This window comes from Saccopteryx bilineata, chromosome 4, assembly GCF_036850765.1.
Source record: "Saccopteryx bilineata isolate mSacBil1 chromosome 4, mSacBil1_pri_phased_curated, whole genome shotgun sequence".
In the NCBI taxonomy this organism is placed as follows: domain Eukaryota; kingdom Metazoa; phylum Chordata; class Mammalia; order Chiroptera; family Emballonuridae; genus Saccopteryx; species Saccopteryx bilineata.
This window is the reverse complement of record NC_089493.1, coordinates 51,151,792-51,173,832: the sequence shown is the minus strand read 5'-3', so window position 1 is coordinate 51,173,832 and position 22,041 is coordinate 51,151,792. Positions and strand designations below refer to the sequence as shown.

The 22,041-nt window shown below is 49.5% G+C and overlaps 1 protein-coding gene across 3 annotated transcripts in view; it reads right to left on the bottom strand.

Annotated features, from left to right (window-relative positions):
* The window catches only part of ITGA11 (integrin subunit alpha 11), a 137,344-nt gene that overhangs the window by 56,139 nt on the left and 59,164 nt on the right, over nt 1-22,041 (bottom strand). For all 3 annotated transcript variants that reach the window (XM_066276445.1, XM_066276444.1, XM_066276446.1), the window contains 5 exons: nt 18,442-18,542; nt 13,035-13,126; nt 10,025-10,139; nt 5,869-5,996; nt 4,196-4,344 (listed from right to left, as the gene is read on the bottom strand). In XM_066276445.1, coding sequence (XP_066132542.1) covers nt 4,196-4,344; nt 5,869-5,996; nt 10,025-10,139; nt 13,035-13,126; nt 18,442-18,542 — 585 coding nt within the window. The remainder of the gene's footprint in view (nt 1-4,195; nt 4,345-5,868; nt 5,997-10,024; nt 10,140-13,034; nt 13,127-18,441; nt 18,543-22,041) is intronic.

Sequence of the window (22,041 nt, the reverse complement as noted above, 5' to 3'; positions counted from 1 at the left end):
CCTGCCACTGCAGAAAGTGTCCTGCAGCTGGAAGCCTGTCTATGAAGCATGGAAAACTGGCTCTTGATCCCTCGCTGGCTCTTGGTGCCTCTGTGACCAACCCTCCTTTAGACTGTGAGGTTCTGAGAAGGGCAGACATGGTCTGGCCCAAGTCTGGCTTAGCAAGTAGAATTTGCCAATAAGGATCTAAAAATAAATGTTACCCTTAGACTCTGCCGTGATTCCTCGTGGGTCTGACCCCAGGTTTCGGCTCCACAGTGCTAGGTGAAAGCTGGTCTCCAGGCCCTGAGGCTTTGGCTCCCAAAACTATCTCTTGTTACACAGCAAGCTGATGAGCTGACGTGTGTGATTTAGATGTGGAGGAATTCACAAAGTTAGGAATAAATTAGTTCAGAGCATCTTCAAGCTATCAGTTAAGAGAAACATCATCTGCCATTCTCTCAGCAGCTCTAGGATATTCTAGGTATGTGGACTTAAAAAACCTCCTTTAATTTTCGTATGAGCTGTGGACTAAAGGGGGGAGCAGAGGCACACACTCCACATGACTAGGGCCGATTTGGGGCTTAAGTCTGACCCAATGGAGGGAGAATTCTGCTAGTTCCTCAAAGGAGATTCTAGATGTGTCCATGATGTCATTAGAGGGCCAGGAATAAAAATCCATGCAAAAATATATAGCACGGGGCCCTGGCCAGTTGGCTCAGTGGTAGAGTGTTGGCCTGGCATATGGATGTCCAAGGTTTGATTCCCGGTCAGGGCACACAGGAGAAGCAACCATCTGCTTCTCAACCTCTCCTCTTCTCCCTTCTCTCTCTCTCTCCTATAATATCAGGGAAAAACAGATTATACATGGAGCCAAGAACAATTTCAGGGCCATATTCCCATATAGTGGAATAGTGTGACTATCTGTGTGAATCTATAATTGGGCAAATATTGGCAGAAATCAGATTTAAAATTGTGATTTTGTATTGTGCAAAAAGACTTTGTTCTTTTGTAAATCAGATGGTAAGTTCCTATAGAGCTGTAAGATCTTTATACTCACAGAAGGTTTCATGAACCTGGAAGCTAGAGGGATCCCATGGAAAAGTAGGTTACATCATGCCTTCTTCCTGCTCAAAACCTGCAATGGCTCCCATTTCTCTCAAATCCTGACACTGGTGCACCAGGGCCTTTATGATCTGGTCCCGTTATTCCTCTGAGCCCTTCCATCTGCTTGCTCTTCTCCACCCAAACTGGGCTCTCTGCTGATTCTGGAGCCACCAGGCAAACTCCTGCTTTAATGCCTTTGTCCAAGTGGCCCTTTCTCCTGAAACGCCCCACCCAGGTACTTGCTTGGCCAACTTTCTCACCTCTTTCAGGTCTCCACTAGAATGTCAGCTCTCAGTGATGGCTTCCCTGAGGACTCTCTTAATGCTGATTAAACCTGCCCTCTCCAGCTTGCTTGACTGCCTTTACCATGCTCTGTTTCCCCCCATAGCTTTTATTTTTCTTTGTTTCTTTATGCATTGTCACCCCTCTAGAATGTCAGCTCCACAAAGGCAGGACATTTGTCTGTTTTGTTCACTGTTCTATTCCTAGTGTCTAAAACAGTGTGAAACAAATAGTACCGTGATGGTGAACCTTTTTCTAAAAACCGCCCACTTTTGCAGTGCTGGTCAACCTGGTCCCTCCTGCCCACTAGTGGGCATTCCAGCTTTCATGGTGGGCGGTAGCAGAGCAACCAAAGAGCACCACGATTGGCCCACCATGAAAGCTGGTTTTTAGAAAAAGGTTCTCCATCATGGACATAGTAGGTGCTCAATAAAAAATGTTGCATGAACTAAGGTGGAATTGCACTATTTTGTCCCTGTGCCTCCCCAGCCCGCTAAAAATGGCCACCAGATTGACCTTCACGGGCACATCTCATGATAAACTCTAGTCCTCAAGAACCTTCAGTGGCCACTCATGCTTGTTTTAGCTAAAGCATCACCACCCTCACAATTTGGCTCCAAGCTATCTTCACAGCTGCATGGCTCAACGCCCTCCAACACGAATCCCGTTTTGTGGTCAGAGTGTGGCTGGAGGAGGAAATGTTCCTCATTCTTTGACTTTCCTTCTCCTCTGTCCTTATCAGGGCCAATGTCTTCTCTCCACCTCTCCCTGCTGGAATCCCGGGGTCTTCCTAGGACAAATCAAATGCCACCCACCTTGGCAGTCCTCCCCAGCCCCTTCCTTGGATCCTCCCCGTTCTCATCCTCAGTGAGTTAGGCTGACACTTTTCAGAACTCCCTTGCTGAGCTGCGGACCACAGGTTACTGTCTCTGTAACCCCTTAAATCCATGGCGTGGATCTTTGTGTAGGTTCACAGCAAACATGCATCATGAATAAATGAGTGAGGAGAGAAATTTACCTTCAGAGGCACTGGCTATAATTTGGGACCCAAAACTTGGCAGGCTGGGAAGATTAGATTTCAAATGTCAATTGAAGCACACACTGCACACTCCAGCGGTTACATGAGTCACGAATGATTCAAACTACCTGGTGAGTCACACACTTCCAATTGCATGGGGGTTGGTGGGCTGAGAAATCAGACCAGAACAGAGGGCTCCCTGCCTGTATGAGGCAGTCAGCCTCACACCGAGGAGGAGATAGCTCCATGGGCACAGGCTTCCTCTGTTGCCCTAGACATTTCACAATTGCCTACTGGGGTCACAGGGGCTCACCCCAATGATGACAAAACAACAAGCTGGCCTGTTCCTTGTGAGAATGAACAAGTGCTATTTTCACACGGAAGAATGCTCATTTAGGGAAAAAGCTTGAGCAAGTTTTACCAGCAAACAGAAATATGTCAGTGGAGTAGTAACTTAACCATAAAGGGTTGCGAGGTATGGAAAGAAAATCTTTTGACCACATGAGGTCATGTTACTACCATATATGTAGCTCTAACATTGCAGAATTCTGATAAACACATTGACTAGCCCTTTGCAAAGTGGGATGATAAGGAATAGAGACGGTGGTTTTAATGAACAAAGCAGAACTCACAGCCACAGGTGTGAAATTTACAATTTAAAATCTAAATGCCTCATATACAGTCATCTTAGGAGTTTAGGATTCAGCTTGGAAGATCTCGGGGGTTTGCCTTTAGAATCACTCACTGGTTTGGGTGGGGAAGGGCAAAAAGTTCTGAGCAGTGGCAGCATCACTGGAGTAAGAATGCAGCCGTCTGTGTGGACAATGACCAGAGATAGATTCGCTGTCACGAGGAGTGAGTGCTGGTGTGAGTTTTAAGGAACCAGCTTCAGCACTCTACAATCTCAGGTGTTTGAGTTAGCTATGTTCTCCACACTCCACTGATGACAAACACTCCACAGGAAGATTCTGCCCTCGTGGAACCCACACACTTTTCATGGGGTCCCTGTGGCAGAGCGTGTTTTCCAAAGTTGGCTGCCACAATGTATTTCCCATCACAAATGCTCTTCTGCAATGTGACCTTGCTAGTCCTCCATCAAGAGGCGGAAACAAATTCCCTTCCCCTTGAATCTGGGCTAGCTTTAGTGACTTGCTTCAGGCTTCCCCAAACTACGGCCCGCGGGCCACATGTGGCCCTCTGAGGCCATTTCCGGCCCCCCACCACACTTCCAGAAGGGGCACCTCTTTCATTGGTGGTCAGTGAGAGGAGCACTGTATGTGGTGGCCCTCCAATGGTCTGAGGGACAGTGAACTGGTCCCCTGTGTAAAAAGTTTGGGGACCCCTGGCTGGGACTTCTGCAGCGAGGTCCTGGGTAGTCTCAGAGTTCCTGCATCGATTGCATGGAAAGCTCACTCTTGAGATGCTCTTGCTCAGAGCCCAGTTGCCATATCATGGCAAACCTAAGCCACATGGCCACATGTGGGTGCTCAGGCTGCCCCAGCCAAGATCCCAGCCAACACCCAGCATCAACTGCTAGTAACATTAGTGTGCCATTTTGAATGTCCAGTCCAGTCGAACCTTCAGACCACAACAGCTTCAGCTGACACTGGGCTCCACCCACATGAGAAAAATCCAAGAGAGAACTAACAGGCTGAGTCCCGCCAATCCCCAGAACTTTAAAGGATTAACAAATTAGTGTCTCGAGGCACTAAGTTTTGTGGGGGTTTGTTACACAGCAATATATAATAATTAGAGTGATATCTGAGATTTAAAACAACTAAAATTTTTTTCTTTTCTCTTTTTTTTTACCGAGCAAATTCTATGCCAAATGCCGTCCGGGTCTCTGTTCCTCCCCTCTGTTCAATGTGGCTGGCAGCTTCCACCACATCTTTTACAGACCGGTAGTCATTGAGGTGAAATTCATGTACCGCGTCTTCTCCATACTGAACAACTCCAACCTGAAAGTTAGAGGAGAGGGCACTGGAGCATTTTGACCCTGAAACTTAGACCTTTGGTGGTGAGGCTCCCTGGAGTCATCCTTCTGTCTGTGACTGCTGAGGAGTGAGGAGGGCTGGGGACCATCCCAAGCCGAGGGGACGCAGGTTCTGCAAAATTCTGGGACTAAACAGATGGCTTGCTGAGACAAGTGGGAGGTGCATATCGCAAGAGTAGACGGGTTTAAAGAAAAACCCAACAAGTTTCTTGCTTAAAAAGACAGAAGTTGAGCCCTGGCCGGTTGGCTCAGTGGTAGAGCGTCGGCCTGGCGTGCAGAGGTCCTGGGTTTGATTGCCGGCCAGGGCACACAGGGGAAGCACCCATCTGTTTCTCCACCTCTCCCCCTCTCTTTCCTCTCTCTCTCTCTTCCCCTCCCGCAGCGGAGGCTCCACTGGAGCAAAGATGGCCTGGGCACTGGGGATGTCTCCTCGGCCTCTGCCCCAGGCGCTAGAGTGGCTCTGGTTGCAACAGAGCGACGCCCCGGAGGGGCAGAGCATCGCCCCCTGGTGGGCAGAGCATCGCCCTCTGGTGGGCGTGCCGGGTGGATCCCGGTCGGGCGCATGCGGGAGTCTGTCTGACTGTCTCTCCCCGTTTTCGGCTTCAGAAAAATACAGGAAAAAAAAAAGACAGAAGTTGAGAATAGAATTGAAATATGAAATATTAAGAATAGCATGGGTGGAGGCCATGGCATTATTCACCAAACTCTGGAACTAAGATTCCTTAAAACTTGGAGGAGGAAAGTTTCTTTTATCCCTGTTTCATAAAATATTGACAACATTAATTGCCTCAAAACAACAACAACAACACCACAAAAAACCTTGACAGACTTACAGTAGGATTAGAGATAAACTGTTACTGTTGGATGGCCCAGAGTGTATTTGGTACAAGTGCATTTCCAATGCTGGACTTCTACCTGCGATACCCTAAAAGATGATCTTCCAGCACTGGGGAACTCATTACTTCAGGAGAAAGCCCACTACCCTTTTAACAGCTTTACTCATTACAAAATAATTTCTTAGATTGATTAGAAATATGCCATCTTGGAACTTCTCTCCACTAGTCTTCATTTGGTCTGCCTGAACAATAGGAATAAATCTACCCCCTTCAGCCAGGCAGTGTTTTAGTATGTGCTGGAAGCTACAATCTCCTTCCTAGTCTCTTCTCCAAGATCAATGTGTCGAACTCTCCACTGTGCCTGACATAGCAGGATTCTAGAGCTACTCAACATTCCTCCTTCCTTCTCACCTGGAGCTGGTCAAACTCTTTCCTAATAGATCGTGACTATCCCAGTATACGACCTTGGAAATGAGTCTCCCCCAAACTCTCCCTTGATGAGCCCAGCAGAGATGGGTGGACGGGGTTACAGGGCCTTTTACCTCCACCTTCTTAGCTCACACAAAGATGTTCCCCCCCACACTCCAAGACAGCATCTGCCATGGGTTTGGGGGCCCCCGTTCAGAGGAGGAAAGAGTCCCAGAGACACTCACCTGAATCTGCCCAGGGCCGATGTAAAACTTCTTCAGGATGTTGATGAGGAAGTGCTGAACCTCCACCCAGGGGTAGATGCTATTGGAGCCGTCCAGGACAATGATGATGTCCATGTAGGTCTGGCACCCTGGGAAGTTGGGGACATGTTCACAGCTACCCAAGGAGCCAGTGTCTGCAAGTTCTTAATTCTCCAGATGACTGTCCAAAGGACAATAGAAGGACCCTGCTCCATGTGTGGGCAGAACATTTTTGGGGCAATGTGAATGACAAGCCCAAGGACTCCTGGCTTTGTTCCACCACGCAGTGCTGGCTATTTGTACGAAGTTTAATTACATGCTCCTGAGGAACTCTGCTCATCAGGGACTGACCACCGTCAGTGGGCCAGTGTTGCTGAGGCAGCCGACACCGCCCAAAGCAGCAATGGTTATCATTTGCTTTGCTGTAATATACAGGCTGGCATTTACCACTTTTGGCCTGAATGAATGGTTTCAGTTTTTAGGAGGGTGGTATGAGTATAATGGTTAGGAATGTGGCATCTGTTTGACTTCTGGTTTTGACCTTGGGCAAGTCATTTAACATCTTGGCTTCAGTTTTCTTTTCTGTAAAATGGGCATAATGATATTCAAGGTCTGCCATGAGGAGTTAGCGAGAAGATGCTTCTAAAGGGCTGACTGCCAAGTAAGTGCTCAAGAAATCTGAGCTGATATTATTTTTCTTTCAAAGCAAATCACTTTGTTAATGTGTCGGTGACATCATGGGTCAAGGTCTCATGCCTGTATCTCCACTCTGAACATAAAGTTTTCTCTATATTTTTGTAATATTAATACAAAATTAAAATGAATAATGAAAACCAACAAAAAGTCTAATAAAACATTGGTTATGTAAATAAATGTAAAACACTTAAAATCTAAGCAATTCATTTCTGTTTGTGAATGGTTGAGGTTACTTTGAAATAAGACATAATATGATACAATATGATATAATATGGACTGTACCATATTATATCATATTGAAATATTGGGCATCTGCTTATTTTTATTGGGGAATTTTCACACTATTGTAAAATCTACTTTACAGCAGTACGTATGGCAGGAGGCTTTCGTGTGTGAACATCCCAGCAACTCCCGCATCATGAGGGTAGAATATGTTGAAGTCAGTGTTCCCCACAGAGAGGAAGGCGGTGGCTTTGAGCCTTGGTGCCTGTTGCAGGCTTTGTGTTTGGAGGGCATTTTGGGTGGTTTGAGTGTTCAGAGTCACCTCTGTTTTAGGAGAAGTTGTGAAACATTCTTGTCCCATCTGCACACTGTGTACAGCATGTGATGGCGTGACACTTCTGGGCTGACAACACCTGATAGCTCTGTCCTTCCCCAGTTTGGTTTAGCTCAACATACATAGACTGAGCACCTGCCATGTGTGGAGTGCCCTGTGATGGGGCGGCCACAGTGGTGACCAGGACATAAACACCTTCATTAAGAGGGGTTTCTTCTCTCCCTCGTCCCCTCTTGCAGCCAGTCACTTGACTGGTTCAAGTGTCGGCCCTGGGTGCTGAGGATAGCTTGGTTGGTCCGAGTGCGTCAGACTCAGGCACTGAAAACAGTTTGGTACTCGAGCATCATCCCTAGATGGGGGTTGCTGGGTGGATCCCAGTCTGCGCGCATGTGGAAGTCTAACTATCTCCCCTCCTATCACTTAAAAAACAACAACGACAAAAAAGAGAGGTTTTTAATCTAGTGGTAGGGACCAGGTTTCTCTGATTTAGTTAAAGCAAGTTTTTATTATTAAAATGCCTTTATATTTGCTGATTTTTTTTTACAATTTCAAATTTTTCTTTTAAGACAGCTTGAGAATTATGATAAGTAAAATAAGATAGAAAAAGAAAGGCAAATATCATAAGATTTTACTTATATGTGGAATCTAAAAAACAAAATAAATGAAAAAACAAAACAGAAGGAAACTTATAGACACAGAGAACAAACAAATTGGGGTTGGGGGAGCTGCGTGAAAAGATGAAGGGATTAAAAAGTACAAATTGATCTGAGGAGCCAGATTTAAAACCCCTGAAGCCACCAGCTTGAGAACAGGCTCATCTGACTTGAGTGCAGGCTCATCAGCTTCTGTGTGAGGCCGCTGGCTTGAGTCCAAAGGTTGCTGGCTTGAAAGCAAAGGTCACTGGCTTGAAAGCAAAGGTCACTGGCCTGAGCCTAAGGCCACTGGCTTGAGCAAGGGGTCAGTGGCTTGGCTGGAGCCCCCTGGTCAAGACACATAAGCAATCAATGAACAACTAAGGTGCCATAACTACAAGTTGACACTTCTTATCTCTCTCCCTTTCTTTCTGTCTCTCTCTCACTTGCTACAAAAAAAAAGAGAACAAATTGGCAGTTGCAAAATAGTTATGGGGATGTAAAGTAGAGCATAGGAATCATCAATAATAGTGTAATAACTATATTTATGGTATCAGGAGGGTAGTATACTTATCTGGGAGATCACTTCGTAAGTTTTATAAACATCTAACCACTATGCAACACACCTGAAACCAATATAATATTGAATGTCAACTGTAATTAAAAAAAATTTTTTTTAAGTGAGAGGAGGGGAGATAGTGAGACAGACTCCTGCATGTGCCCTGATTGGGATCTACACAGCCACCCCCCTCTGGGGCTGATGCTTGAGTACCGACCTATTTTTAGCACCCGAGGCTGATGTGCTCAAATCAACTGAGCTATCCTCAGTGTCTGGAGTGGACTCTCGAACCAACTTAGCCACTAGCTGCAGGAAGGGACAAGGTAGAGAAGAAGAAGAGGGAAGAGGAGAGAAGCAGATGGTTGCTTCTCTTGTGTGCCCTAAGCAGGAATTGAACTCAGGATATCTATACACCAGGCCAATGTTCTATTCACTGAGCCAACTGGCCGGGGTGGAAAAATATTTTAACATTTAAAATAAAATTAGGTATCTTGGGAAGAATTTTGCTTTAGGTCTGTGGTTCCTAAACATGGCTGAACACTTCACTGAAACACACACACACACACACACACACACACACACCCTGGGACTAACCTCAGATCTGCTGAGTTAGAAGCTCCCTGGGGTTGGGGTGGGGGTGCCCTGGGATCTGTATCTTATAAGCCCTCAGGGCACTGCTGCTGACCAGCTGGCTGCGAGACCTCCACCACAGGAGGTCTGGAGGCTGAGCTTGTCACACCTTGGCCAGAGGAAATAGCAGCCCTAAGGGGGGTGACATTCCCTTGTGCATACCTCATGATCTCGGGCCCCCTCCTGAGCCCTGAACCCCAAGCTCCAAGCTCTGCACTGCCTTTCCCTCTGCCATTGGTGAGAATACAATCAGTGCCTAATCGCCCTCTGACGACCCCTTTCCAGCCCCCACCCCCACTGGAATGATGCTTCCTTGTCCCTCCTGCCAGCACCATCTTTCCATCCCTGACTGGGCCCTGTTTGGAGGGAGGCTGCCACTAGCCAGAGGTGCTAATCCCCTCATCCTCCATAAAACGGGCAGCAGCTGCTCTGGTGATGGTATTTAGCCCAGAGGAAACAGTGAGGCTTGGAGCCAAGCAGTCTGGGCTTGCGGGAGGCAGGGTCTGAGACTCATTTCCCAGATTTTCCTGGCGGGTGGAGTGAGTGGGAGGTTAGGTGTTGCAGGGGCTCTGGGCAAACTGGGCAGCTTCCGGAGGTTGAGGGACACTGGTTCGATGGGCCTATTCCCAAGGATAGTTCTGTTCTCCTTGGTTTTCCACCTACAGGGCAGCTGACCTGCATAACATCAGAGGGCATCATTCACACTGCAGTCTAAGTGAACGATGTCCCCAGAATTGCGGAGTGCTCAGCTCGCTGGCTGCTGCGTGGTGGCCCTGCAACTTCTTCCTCCCTGCAGTGAGCCTCCCCGGCCACCAGGATTGCCTTCATAACCTTAGCTCATGTGCTCTCCACTGTCACTCTGTGCGGGACGGTGGGCCAAGACTATAACCCCACAGAGGCCCAGAGAGGTCAAGTGAGCTGTCCCAGGTTACCCACAGAGCCAGGGCAGGGTGGGGCTAGAGTCTAAGCGCGTTGTAGTTGCAGGTTAGGGGATCAGAGCCCCATGCCTCCTGTGAACTGTTGGCTGCTCAGTCTGTCTGAGTCTGCAGATTTGAAGCCACTTACTTTGGAGGGCCGGGGCCACGGTCTTGGAGAATCTGAAGTTGGAGTTGACGCGTGAACACATCCCTGTGGTGTAGTAGGAGCTCCCACACTCGTGAGACCAGAGCGGGCTGCAGGCCTGGGAATCACACCACAGACCCCCAGTCAGAGGCGGCTCTCAGGGTGGATCCAGGCTCAACAGCAGCCTTCGGCCCAGTCCCAACCTCATGACCCAAGATAGATGCTCCCTATCTGAGTGTTGGTATCCCTAGGCTTCAGGGAGTCTTCTTTGAGTCTCCCTTGCTGCCAGTTCTCTTGGTTTCAGGTGCAATGAAGAAAAACTCATCTTTGAGTCCTCCTTTTTCTATCTGCAAGGGTCTCATTCTCCATCCCACCATCCAGGGTTGTTTCTCTTCTCCACCCTCCCTGGCCACCCGCCCACCATGCGGGATCTGGGAAAGCCTTTCCATCCATGGGAATGGTGATCTCTCTGTCTGAACAGGTCCCCTGGAGGCCCTCACTGGGCAAACTTCCAGAACTTGGTCCTGACAATATGCCCATGGCTCTTATTAGGGGAAGAAAAAAGAATGTCTCTGCTCTTTCTCTGAAATTTGCAACCAAAACATTGATATCAACCCCTTATTTAAAGGCTGAGTACAAGTTCCTCTCAGAGTCACAGCCATTAAAAACAAAAGCCCAGCTCCACGTCTCAATTTTTCTCCTGCTGCTGGGAAACCCAGGACTAAATTTTGTGCTATAATTTCCTTTGGTTTGGAGGAATAATTATTCCACTTCCAATCCCTTTATTTAATTAGCCATCTATTTTTGCTCAGATTTTAAATGTTTGGTTTTATGGGCATCCATCCTTTATTGAAACTGCTATAAATTATTTTGGAAGGAGGGAAAAAATACAGAATGGGAGGATAGATGATGGATGATGGGTGGATGGATGGGTGGGTGGGTGGACAGAAAGATGACAAGTAGGTAGATGGATGGATGGTGGATAGATAGATGTAGGAAGAGATGGATGGAAGGATAAATGATTAGATGGGAAGATGAGGGAGTGGATACATATACAGATGGATGAGTGGATAAATGGATGGATGGATAAATGAAGAGATGGATGATTCACTGGGGGATGGACTAATAAGTGGATGAATGGATGAGTGAATGAGTTAACAGAAGTTTCTATTTATATACCAGAGACTTAACTGACTCACAGAGGCCCCAGAGGGTATATCACACCATCCTTCCTTGTGAAGTATTAATAGGTGAAATCAAGTTAGTAGGAATGTGACAAGGATTCTTAGAGGGAAGTGGGAGTAGTAATAAAGCCCCTGACAAGCATATGTGTGGACAGAGCCAGGGGTCGGGTTTGCCTGGGTTGCAGATGATGAAGGGCTGTGGGCTGACCACACAATGACCTCAGGACTTCCGTCAGCAGAGCCACTATGCTCTCCTCAAGTCCCTGAGCACCTCAGTCATCTTGGTGCTCTAGTATCTGGTGCTCCACACCCCGAATATCACATCTGTTGACAGAAACGAACTGACAGACAAGAACAAAGAGTGACACAAGCCCTCCCATCTTAACATAAGTGGTGCATTTTAGGGGGCTTTCTGAAGTAGTTTTTTTTTTTAATCCTCTCTTGCAGCTGTTTCTAGGTATAAGTCCCAGAAGGATCTTGTTTTGAATTCCCAGCTTCATCCAAAGCCGTGGTGGCTCACTGGAACGTGGCGGCCAGGAGCAAGCCGCTCCGCTCCAGCACGCCGCCGGCACACACCTGCTGCACGCAGAGCTGGCGCCTACTCATCTGGGCAGGCGGGAGAACTCCAAGCGCTACCTGCTGCTGCCTTTCTGTCCCAATAGCACGTTTACATCACTCATTTGCTTACTACTGGTCCCCCAAACCAGAATTAAGCCACAGGGCAGGAGCTCCGCTGACTGCTGAGTCCCCAGTGCCTGGTTTTGGGCTCAGTATATTGTGAACGCTAAAATATTTGTTGATAAAATGAACGAACGCCTCTATCACCATAGCCCAAGTATCCTCTCCTCTTTCTTCATTGCTCAGGCCTGTCTATTCTTTTATTTTTTCTTCTGTATCTTTCTGAAGTTGGAAACGGGGAGGCAGCCAGACAGACTCCCGCATGCGCCCAACCGGGATCCACCCAGCATGCCCACCAGCGGCAATGCTCTGCCCCTCTGGGGCGTTGCTCCGATGCAACCAGAGCCATTCTAGCGCCTGAGGCAGAGGCCATGGAGCCATCCTCAGCGCCCGGGCCAACTTTGCTCCAATGGAGCCTTGGCTGCAGGAGGGGAAGAGAGTGACAGAGAGGAAGGAGAGGGGGAGGGGTGGAGAAGCAGATGGGCGCTTCTCCTGTGTGCCCTGGCCGGGAATCGAACCCGGGACTCCTGCACGCCAGGCCGACGCTCTACCACTGAGCCAACCGGCCAGGGCCTGTCTATTCTTTATAAAACAAAATAGAAACCACTCTGGGAAGCCTTCCATCTCGTACAGTACTGGGCAGTCCAGGTGGCCCATCCCTTGGTTGTAGTAAATGTGTTTATTCATTTTTGGCTTCCCTTCAAAGTTGTCTTAGGATGAGTGGTGTCTTCTATTCTTTTGATCAAACCTGGAGCAGAGGTTTGGCCTTTGCCTTGGAAATTGGCTCCCCACAGGAAGGGATAACCCCCCACTGGACTGGTGGCCTTCATTCATTCCTGTTCCTTCTCAGGCTGTCTGTCCCCCACTCTCAGGGTATGTGTACAAACTGGCTCAATCCTTCTTCCTGCCTGGACTGTCCCCCCACCCCCGCCCTCATTCTTGACCTTCAGGGCACAGCAGACAGAACGGCACAGGGAAGAAGCCAGTGGATGAGCTGCTCTCCGGAGTGCGTGGGCAGGCAGCCTAGTGGGTAGGGTGCAGCGTGCGTGTGAGGATACGCTATCACCCCGTGCCTCTCCTGGTCCCGACAGGAGGGTCCATGAGGCCAGAGGGCTGGAACTTGGAGAGAGGGTGGGGCGGGTGGCTCTTACCAAGAAGCTGTTGTCCTTGGGGTTGGTGGTCAGGCTTAGGCCGAGGCGCATGTTGTCCTTCCGCTCAGACACGTTGGATAGGGTGACCCTTCCTGGGGTGGGAAGGAGAAGCTCAGCCTGCTGCCCTCCTGCCCACCCTCCACCCAGCGTCTGCTGCTGCCGCGGGCCACCAGAGACGCCTGTGGCACGGCCGGTGCCAAGCAGGGTCCTCCCCAGTTCTTCCTGCGTGTTGGTGCAGACATTCATGGTTTACTAAGGCCTTACCCAGACAGGGTCTGATTATTTCCTCTCAACGCCCTGTGAGATGAGGACAGTGAGTCTCAGAGAGGCCAAGCAACCTGCCCAAAGTCACACAGGAAGCACATGGCAGAGGCTTCCATCTCCTAGTCCAGAGCCTTCAGCCCTCTGATGGACCCCAACATTCCCCTTGTGTCCCACCTGACACATACCAGGGCACCCAGCTGGGCTGGCTTCCGCTGGGCAGTGTCTCCCCCACGTGCTTCTTCAAGCCATCCTGCCACTGAAACTTAACTGTCCCCTGCTCTGCTCTCTCGGGGCCCAGTCCTCTGCTCACCTGATAAACTGATGTATGATACTGAGTCTTTGCCACAGGTAGCAAATAGTCAACTAACAAGAGCCTTTTAAGAGGTACAAAATCTTGCCAAGAATGTCATTCTGTGGTTGCTGCCATGAGAGAGATCAAAGAGCAGGATCATCAGCCAACTGGATGTGGAGAGATGGTGGTGGCAGATTAGATCACTAAATAAATTAGATCAGTTTAGGTATTACTAGATCATTCTGTCAGGCCACTGAAGGAAAGGAAGTGAGCTTGAATTCCCCAGGCATATGTTGGTGCGTGCGTGCGTGTGTGTGTATGTGAGTGTGTGTGTGTGTGTGTGTGTGTGGTGGGATTCAGATGGTTCACACTGGTTTGGTAGAACTGATACCTAATTTTTTGTTGAGTTCAGTGAATTGGTTGTTAAAATGGCACTTGTAATCAGGGTTTTCCCTAAGGTGGGCACCTGGGCAGCCGCCCAGTGTAGAAATCACAAATTTACATTCCTTACTCTTTTTTAATGTTCATCTGTGCAACAGCATATTCTAAGTGCCTGCAGTAATGTTCATTCTGTCCATAGGTGAAAAAAATTGCAAGCAAGGATGCCAATCAAGAAGCAATATGAAAATATTTTAAATAATAGTTTTATTGTTTTTTTGTCAGATATTATTTAATATATATATTTTAAAATTATTTTTATTTATTTATTCATTTTAGAGGAGAGAGAGAGAGAGAGAGAGAGAGAGAAGGGGGAGGAGCAGGAAGCATCAACTCCCATATGTGCCTTGACCAGGCAAGCCCAGGGTTTTGAACCGGTGACCTCAGCGTTTCCAGGTCAGTGCTTGGTCCACTGCGCCACCACAGGTCAGGCCTATTTAATATTTTTTCATTATTATTTAAAAACTCTTATAATCTAGTTTTGTGTACCTCTTTTATTGTTCTTATTTAAGTATTAAATGCATGAAATAATAAACTACCTTTCTGTATATCATTTTTTTTATACTTAAAACATTCATTAGTGCAGAGAACCGGTTGTAAAATTGGAGTATTTGAATCCCACCACTGGTGTGCGTGAGTGTGCATGTGTGAGTGCACACATGGGTACGGGCACATGGAGGGAGAGTTTGGAGAGAAGCAAGTTGGGCATTTCATTGAGCCCAGGGCACGTGGACCCTCATCTTCTGTGAGGAGGCTCCAGTGTCTTTCCTGCTGGGGGAGGGAGTGACCGCTAGGGACACAGGCCTCAGCTGAGCTAGAGCTAGCATGGTTTGCATCAGCACTGTGGGCACTGGAAGTAGGGGGGCTGGCCCGCCTCCCGGCACTGGCCAGCAGGGCCGGTGCATCAGCAGAGGCCAGATGCGGGGCGGGGCTGTGTTTGTTGTTGTTTCCCTTTGGGCTCCCTCCGTTTGTAGTCAGGCTCCTTTTGAAATCCAGCCCCTCTTGGCTGTGCTGTGACTGGGGCTGCTTTCTGTTTTGTCTACCCAAGGAAACCGGAGAGAAAATAATAGCAGTAACTCTGTGCTTTTTAAAAAATAAATCATTTCTTTTTTTTTTTCATTTTTCCAAAGCTGGAAACGGGGAGGCAGTCAGACAGACTCCTGCATGCGCCTGACCAGGATCCACCCGGCATGCCCACCAGGGGGCGATGCTCTGCCCCTCTGGGGCGTCGCTCTGTTGCTCTGTTGCATCCAGAGCCATTCTAGCGCCTGAAGCAGAGGCCACAGAGCCATCCCCAGTGCCCGAGCCATCTTTACTCCAATGAAGCCATGGCTGCAGGAAGGGAAGAGAGAGACAGAGAGGAAGGAGAGGGGGAGGGGTGGAGAAGCAGATGGGCGCTTCTCCTGTGTGCCCTGGCCGGGAATCAAATCCGGGACTCCCGCACGCCAGGCCGACGCTCTACCGCTGAGCCAACCGGCCAGGGCATAAATCATTTCTTAACATTTACAAAGTACCCCTCACACATGCCCTCCCAGGACCCCCTCTTGATCTGGGGAAGCCCAGGAGTCACCATTTCCATTCTACAGATGAGAAAAATCAAGGTGCATCAGGGGCTAGTGACCTCTACAAAGGCAGTTACCGGTAAATGATTGAGTGGGGACTGGAACCCAGGGCAGTCAAGGTTACATCCAGAGTTTCTCATGATGGCAGGGCTGTGGTGGCATGGGGATGGTAGTGAGAAATCTGGAAAGGAAGCTCCGAGCCCCAACTGGGCAACGGCCACTTCTCAGCGGCTTGAAGAATTCTGCCCTCCGTTTATTTAAGGGGCAAGTCCCTCACTTCACCCCGCCCCCTCTCTTTCTCCTTTGTCCTAACAGCTGAAGTCCTTTCTGAAACTGTGCCTGCCTGGAAGCAGATGGGCATGGTAGGGAAGAACCTTGTTCTAGAGCAAGAAAGACTCAGGTTCAAGTCCTGCTTCTGTTGCTTCTGTGGCTTGTGGATTTGGGCAGTCAGTAACTTCCGCTCTGTGACCAGGAGAGAGATGAACGCCTTTCTCAGTGGGTCTCTGTGAGGGTCTGGGGACACAGGCCCCTCCTCACCCAGGGCCTGCCTTCCAGAATCACAGCTCCTCATTAAAACCCCTAACTTCATCCAGGGGTTGTGATGAAGGCACCAGCTGGCAGAGTCTCTCACACTAAGGTGTGAATGACTGACACCCACTTAGCCTTCCCTGGAGAGAGAGGAAAGAACATTCCTGGCTTGGCAGGGTGCAGAGTCTGGAAAGGCCAGAGGAGAAGCTGGGACTCAGGTTTCCCTGCCTTGCATTTTCCACTGTGGGGACACACTGACAGATGGTCTTCCTGCTGTGCGTTCTCTTGTTCTCTCCTCAGTGGTGGGGAAAGAATGCTCCTGAGAAGTGTTTCCTGACAGCACTTTCCCTTGGCCCTGACTCACTCTGCTGCCTGGCTTTGCCCCACTTGAGGAAGGTTTTCCAGGGTCTAATGGTTTCTCACTGCCAGCAGGGGTTCCTTCTTTGCAGGGAAATCGAGTCTACATTGGAAACCAGAGCAAGGGAGAAAATGAAATGAATGGTTCAGGCACCTGTGTCCCTACCTGGACCAGGAGTTTCTCTTGGTGGTCCAGGCCCAAAGCCCAGTGCCCACACCTCCCATCAGTCCTCTCGCTCCCTCTGCACGAGCCATATAGCCATTCTTTCTGTTTCCAACAGAGCAAGTTTATCCCCACCTCAGGGCCTTTGCACTTGCTCTTCTGTCTGGAACGCTCTGGCCCTGCCTGACTCTTTTTCACCATTAGCACTTTGCTCCAATGTTACCTGCTCAGAGAAGCCTTCTTTACCTCCTTGCTAAGGTAGCACTCCTCCTCCATCTTTCCCACTCAGCTCTCTTATCATAGGACCCTGGTTTGTCACACAGCATTTGTTTCTACCTGAGCTTATCCTTCTTTCTAGTTTGTCTACTTGCTTATTGTCTCCACCCAGTGGAGCCCTTTGCATCTTGTTCTCTGCTGTACTCCCGGTAACTAGCATTGTGCTCAGCACATACTAGGTGCTCATTAAAGTTTGGGGGCCATATTATACTGGAATTAGTCCTAGGGTCATTGAGACCACCACTCTCATTTCACACATAAGCAAATAGAGGCTCAGACAGGGAATGTGAGCTTCCTATGAACACAGTGAAGAAACTGCACAGCTGGGAGAAGAAACCCTGCTCCGCCTGTTTCAGAGCCGCGCTCTCAGAGTGGTGATGACCACGCTCTATATGCCGTCAGCCCCCACCTCCTCTAGACTGTGTCCCCTGAAGTCTGGGCTTGGCTGTACTGGGGTTTGAACTTCCTACCCTTGGCACTGATGCAGATGTGAGCAGCAGGAGCACCAGCACCACGTGACTGGACCTCTGGCGACACTGAGATCTGAGTTCCATGGGCTTTCTCTTTGATGAGAGCCTTTTCATCCATCCATCTGCTTATCTCTTGAAGCTCTGCCAGCTCTCCCACCTCCCCAGGGAGCCTCACCGACTGCTGTAGGCTAGAGGCTCCCCTCCTGGAAGAGGGGGAGGCCGAGGGACCTGGCCCTGGGCAGGCCAGTCCTCCAGGGCAGGACCTGGAATCGTGGCTTCTCAGCCCAAATGGAACATTTGCTCCCTCCCGTAAGCAAAGTAGTGGCCTGGCTACTGTCTGACCTTTAGAGGACTGGCATGTGTGCTTTAGTGAATGCGCCCATAAGTGCACACACAGTGGATTTTACAAGGCCTTGGGAGGCCTCAGGGCTGCTCCCCGCATCTCCCTGGGGCTCAACCCGTCTCAGTGAGGAACAAAGCCTCATTTCAGAAGGGCGTGAGGTAGCGGCTAACGGGTGGCTGTCAACTGCCTAGACTGAAATCCAAACCTTGCTACTTGTTAACTGGGTGACCCCAGGCAGGTCCCCTCCCTTCCACATGTGGTCATTTCCTCCTTTGTTTAATGGTTAAATTTCATAGGTTGTTGTGGAGATTAAATGAGTCAAAACACCTAAAAGTGCTTAAACCAGTGCCTGACTCAAGTGAACTTAATAGCAGATGCGTGAGTGACAGCTGTTGTGAGTACCTCCAAGTCAGAGAGGAGACAGTAAGTGGGTTTCTCCTGCTGGAAGAGGAGCAGTGGGTGAGTCAGAAAGAGCAATGCCCTGGGCACTGGAGGCCTGGCTATGATTCCTGGCCAGGCTTTAGTAAGTTGTGTGACTGTGGGAAAGTTGCTTCCTCTCTCTGGGCTCCACGTCCTCATCAATAACAGGGAGCAGTGATACCAGCCGGTCACCTCCGGGGCAGCGGGGAAGAGTCGGTGTGACTGTGCTTTAGAGCCTGCCCGACCCTAGACAATGGTTGGCCTCACTGTGGTGAGACCAGAGGCCCGAGTTACCCAGGTTGAGCTTCGTGCAGTTCCCATGGGTCACCGGACACTTGTACACGTCTCCCGTCTTCTGGTGGCCATTGGTTTCCAATGGAGCGCCCACGACGAGCCTGGAGGGAAGAGGAGACAAGTGAAGATGCTGGGGGAGGTGCTCCTTCCTAGTAAGGCTGGAACCTGGAGGGCAATGGTGAGGGGAGGAGGGGGTAGGGAATCCTGGAGGAGCTGCCACATGCAGATTTTCAGACTCAGATCTCTGTCTCTCTGAGGGAGGGATGCTGGGCTTTTAGCATAAAGCCATGGGACCTGTGGCCTACTCCAGGCCCTGCCTGGATATGGAGATATGGAAATGAAGACCACATGGGCCCAGCAACAAATAGGATGGAGGCAGTCCCTGGGAGAAGAGAGCAAGGCAGACATCATGGAGGAGGTGATGCTTGAGATAGGTCTTAACGGTTGAATATGAGTTTGTCAAATGGTAGGAGAGGGGTAACGATAGTCATTCAGGCAGAGGAATGTTTCTGGAGCCACAGAATCTTGGTCATCTGTTGCTATCCGTGGGGGTTTCATTCCTCAACTTATATGACAGTCTTTCAGCTAGTGACTCAGATGGGAGGCATGTTGCTCAACGGTCATGGTTGTCCCCTGAACCACTAAGTCTTTGCTCAGGGTGGGCCAGGAAGCCAGCAAGGCTTGAGTGTTCTGGGGAAGCCAACCATCTGGGGCTTCCGCCTTGAGGCTATGCTTCTGTGAACTTATTTGGAAGACGGGTCTTTGCAGCTGTAATTAGGGATTTTAAGATGAGGTCTTCCTGGGTTACCCAGTTGGGTCCTCAATCCAATAAGCGTCTGTTGAGACACACAAAGGAGAGACCGAAAGAGAAGGGAAGGCCATCTGACAATGGAAGCAGAGCTAGGAGTGAGGCTGCCACAGCCAGAGAATGCCTGGGGCCTCCGGAAGCCGGAAGAGGCAAAGGGGGGTTCTCTTTTAGAAACTTAGAGGAAGCACAGCCCCACTGACGCCTTGTCTTGGACACCTGGCCTCCAGAACTGTGAAATGATAAACTTCTGTTTTTTGTAAGCCATCTGTTTTGTGCTAATTTGTTATGCACTGACTGAAATTATTACACTGTGCTTACAGGCTTCTGGAAAATAATGAGCGGCCACTCCTTCCTGACCCAGCTAAACCTGGCAGTGCCATCTCCCTTGAGGCCAGGGAGAATCCCACCTCACCTGGACGGCCCTCAGGCCCTCTCCTTGTGGCTCCCAAAGCCGCGCTCTGTGCCTGTTTCCGGCTGGAACCCTGTGCTGATGCAGAGTGAAACCCTGAAGGTGGCGGGGTCTCTTCCGCAACCTCCTGACCACTCTCAGTGCCACCTGCCTCTGCCACATTTGGAACCCTCTAGGCTTTGAGTACCAGTCCAGCTCTCAGCCAGCAACTGCCTCCTCTGTTCAGGCCATAGGGCTAACAGTGACTTAAAATGGCTGGGTTGCTCAGTGGATAAAGTCTTGACCTGGTGTGCTAGAGGTTGTAGTTTTGACTCTCCGGTCAGGGCACTTTTGAGAAGCAATCAATGAGTGCACAACTAAGTGGAACACGAGTCGATGTTCCTCTGTTTTCCAAATCAATGCAAAAATTAAAAAATAAAAGGATCTCTCCCAAGACAGCTATGCTAGAATGGCAGGAGGCACCATAACTCACACAGACTGAGAGGTCTCCCAGACTGAGGGACAGAGAATAGATAGATGATGGTGGAGGTTAGGGCACAGGTGCATGAAACATTGGGAGCAAGATGACCTTTCCAGGGCTCTACCTTCCCAGCAGCTTCCCACCCTCTGGCAACATAGCCCAAAGAAGAAGCAATCACTTGTTTTCTGACTTGAGAGGGCTGTAGGGGACAGGCTTGGAGGTTCAGGCTACACAGGACTTTGTTGGCTTCTCCTGGTCAAACCCTCCTGCCTCACTCCCGCCTTCTCTGGGCTGTCAGGAAAGAAAGTGAGGTCTGAATGAGAGTTAACAGAGCTCTGTTTGAAATTAAGAGTCTATGAAATAAGAGCTGAGGTTTCTCCCCTGGGGACCAGATAATGACAGATTCTAAATATATCGCTTATTAAGCATGCCTATTTTTGACTGGCAGGAATTAATTGGACTCATAAAATCTGTTTGTCTAGACGATGTGATTTTTGGCTACTTAATTCTGCGAGGAATAGTGGAGTCAAGTCCACTCCAATTTTTTTTGAAAGAGAATGAGAGAGAGAAAAAGAGAGGGAAAGAGAGAGAGAGGTGTCAGTGGGCAAGGCTTAGGCCCCAACCTTGCTTTTCCGGCTGCTTCGGTTTTCAAGGTAAACCTGAAATGTGATTGAGTCTTCCAGAGGACTGTTCCCTGCAGGCCACCCCTGCCTGACGGGGAGTGCTTTCTGGGAAGAGTGCCTGTGAGGAACATCCTGCAGGGTGTCTCCGGGAGAAGCAGGCATGCAGGTTCTAGATTACAGAAACCATGGCCATCTTCTAGAAAAGCTCCCCTCCTGTGTCTTCTAGAAAACACCTCAGCAGCCTGACTGGGAGGACTTCTCACAATTCTTCCCATTTTATAGCTTGGGACGCTGAGGCCTCACAGCCTGCTTGGAGGCGCCCCCAACACGGGGTGAAATCTTTGGGCTGAGAATGCAAGAGCTGGGTCTTCATCCTGATTCAGCCACCAGCTTGCCACGTGGCTTTGAGAAGTCTGAGCTTTCCAGACCTTGGTTTTCTCGGCTGTGAATGGGACTAGCAAGTCCTGCACTGCTTACCTCTTGGGACACCGTGGACAGTCACAGATGTCAAAAGACACCGAGAAACAGAAAGGGTTGAATCAAGGTAAGCTATGCACAGAGACTGGTGACTTCCTAGAAATCACGTGTGCTGGTAATGGCCAACACAGGACATTCAGGCAGTAAATCCGCCAAGTCTTAGTGACCCTGAATTTGCTGCAAGATGGGCTTTGTCCTTTACAGAGAAGAAGAGCCTCCAGTGACGTCTCATCTCTGTTCTCCCAGATCTGGTCTCTCTGGGCGTCTGTAGCACTATATGAGGTAGCAGGATAGGGCTTACTCTTCCCATATTACAGATGCAGAAATAGGCCCTGAGAGGGGAGCTGACCCAGGCCCCAGAGTTTGTTTGTGCAGAGAGCTGAGACTCATTCTCCTGGGACAGTTTTCTCTGTATCGCCCCAAATATCTCTTCCCCAGGAAGGGAGGGCCTGGGCCAGCCCTCCTTGCCATTCTTGAGTGTCGACATTATGTGTGCCCGTCGGGCTTGAGGTTTTGAGGATATGATTCAGTCTCACTGCGAGGGGAGAACTGCCTAAGCACAGGGAAAATGTTTGCGTCACCATCGAGACCCGCCAAATGGCTCCTGGGGTCTGGCAGCCCCTGCCACCTCCTGTGGCCTCAGCCTTATATAGCCATCTGCAGCTTCAGGGCTTGCTGTGCCTCTTGGGGACTGGACACCCTATACCCTCTGGCGTGGGCACCAGCACGGCATGGCAAACCCCAAAGGTCGTGGTGAGCAGCAGGCCCTTTCCATGGGCTGTGTGCCGTGACTCACTGCCTGTGGGCTCCCAGCATTCTTCCC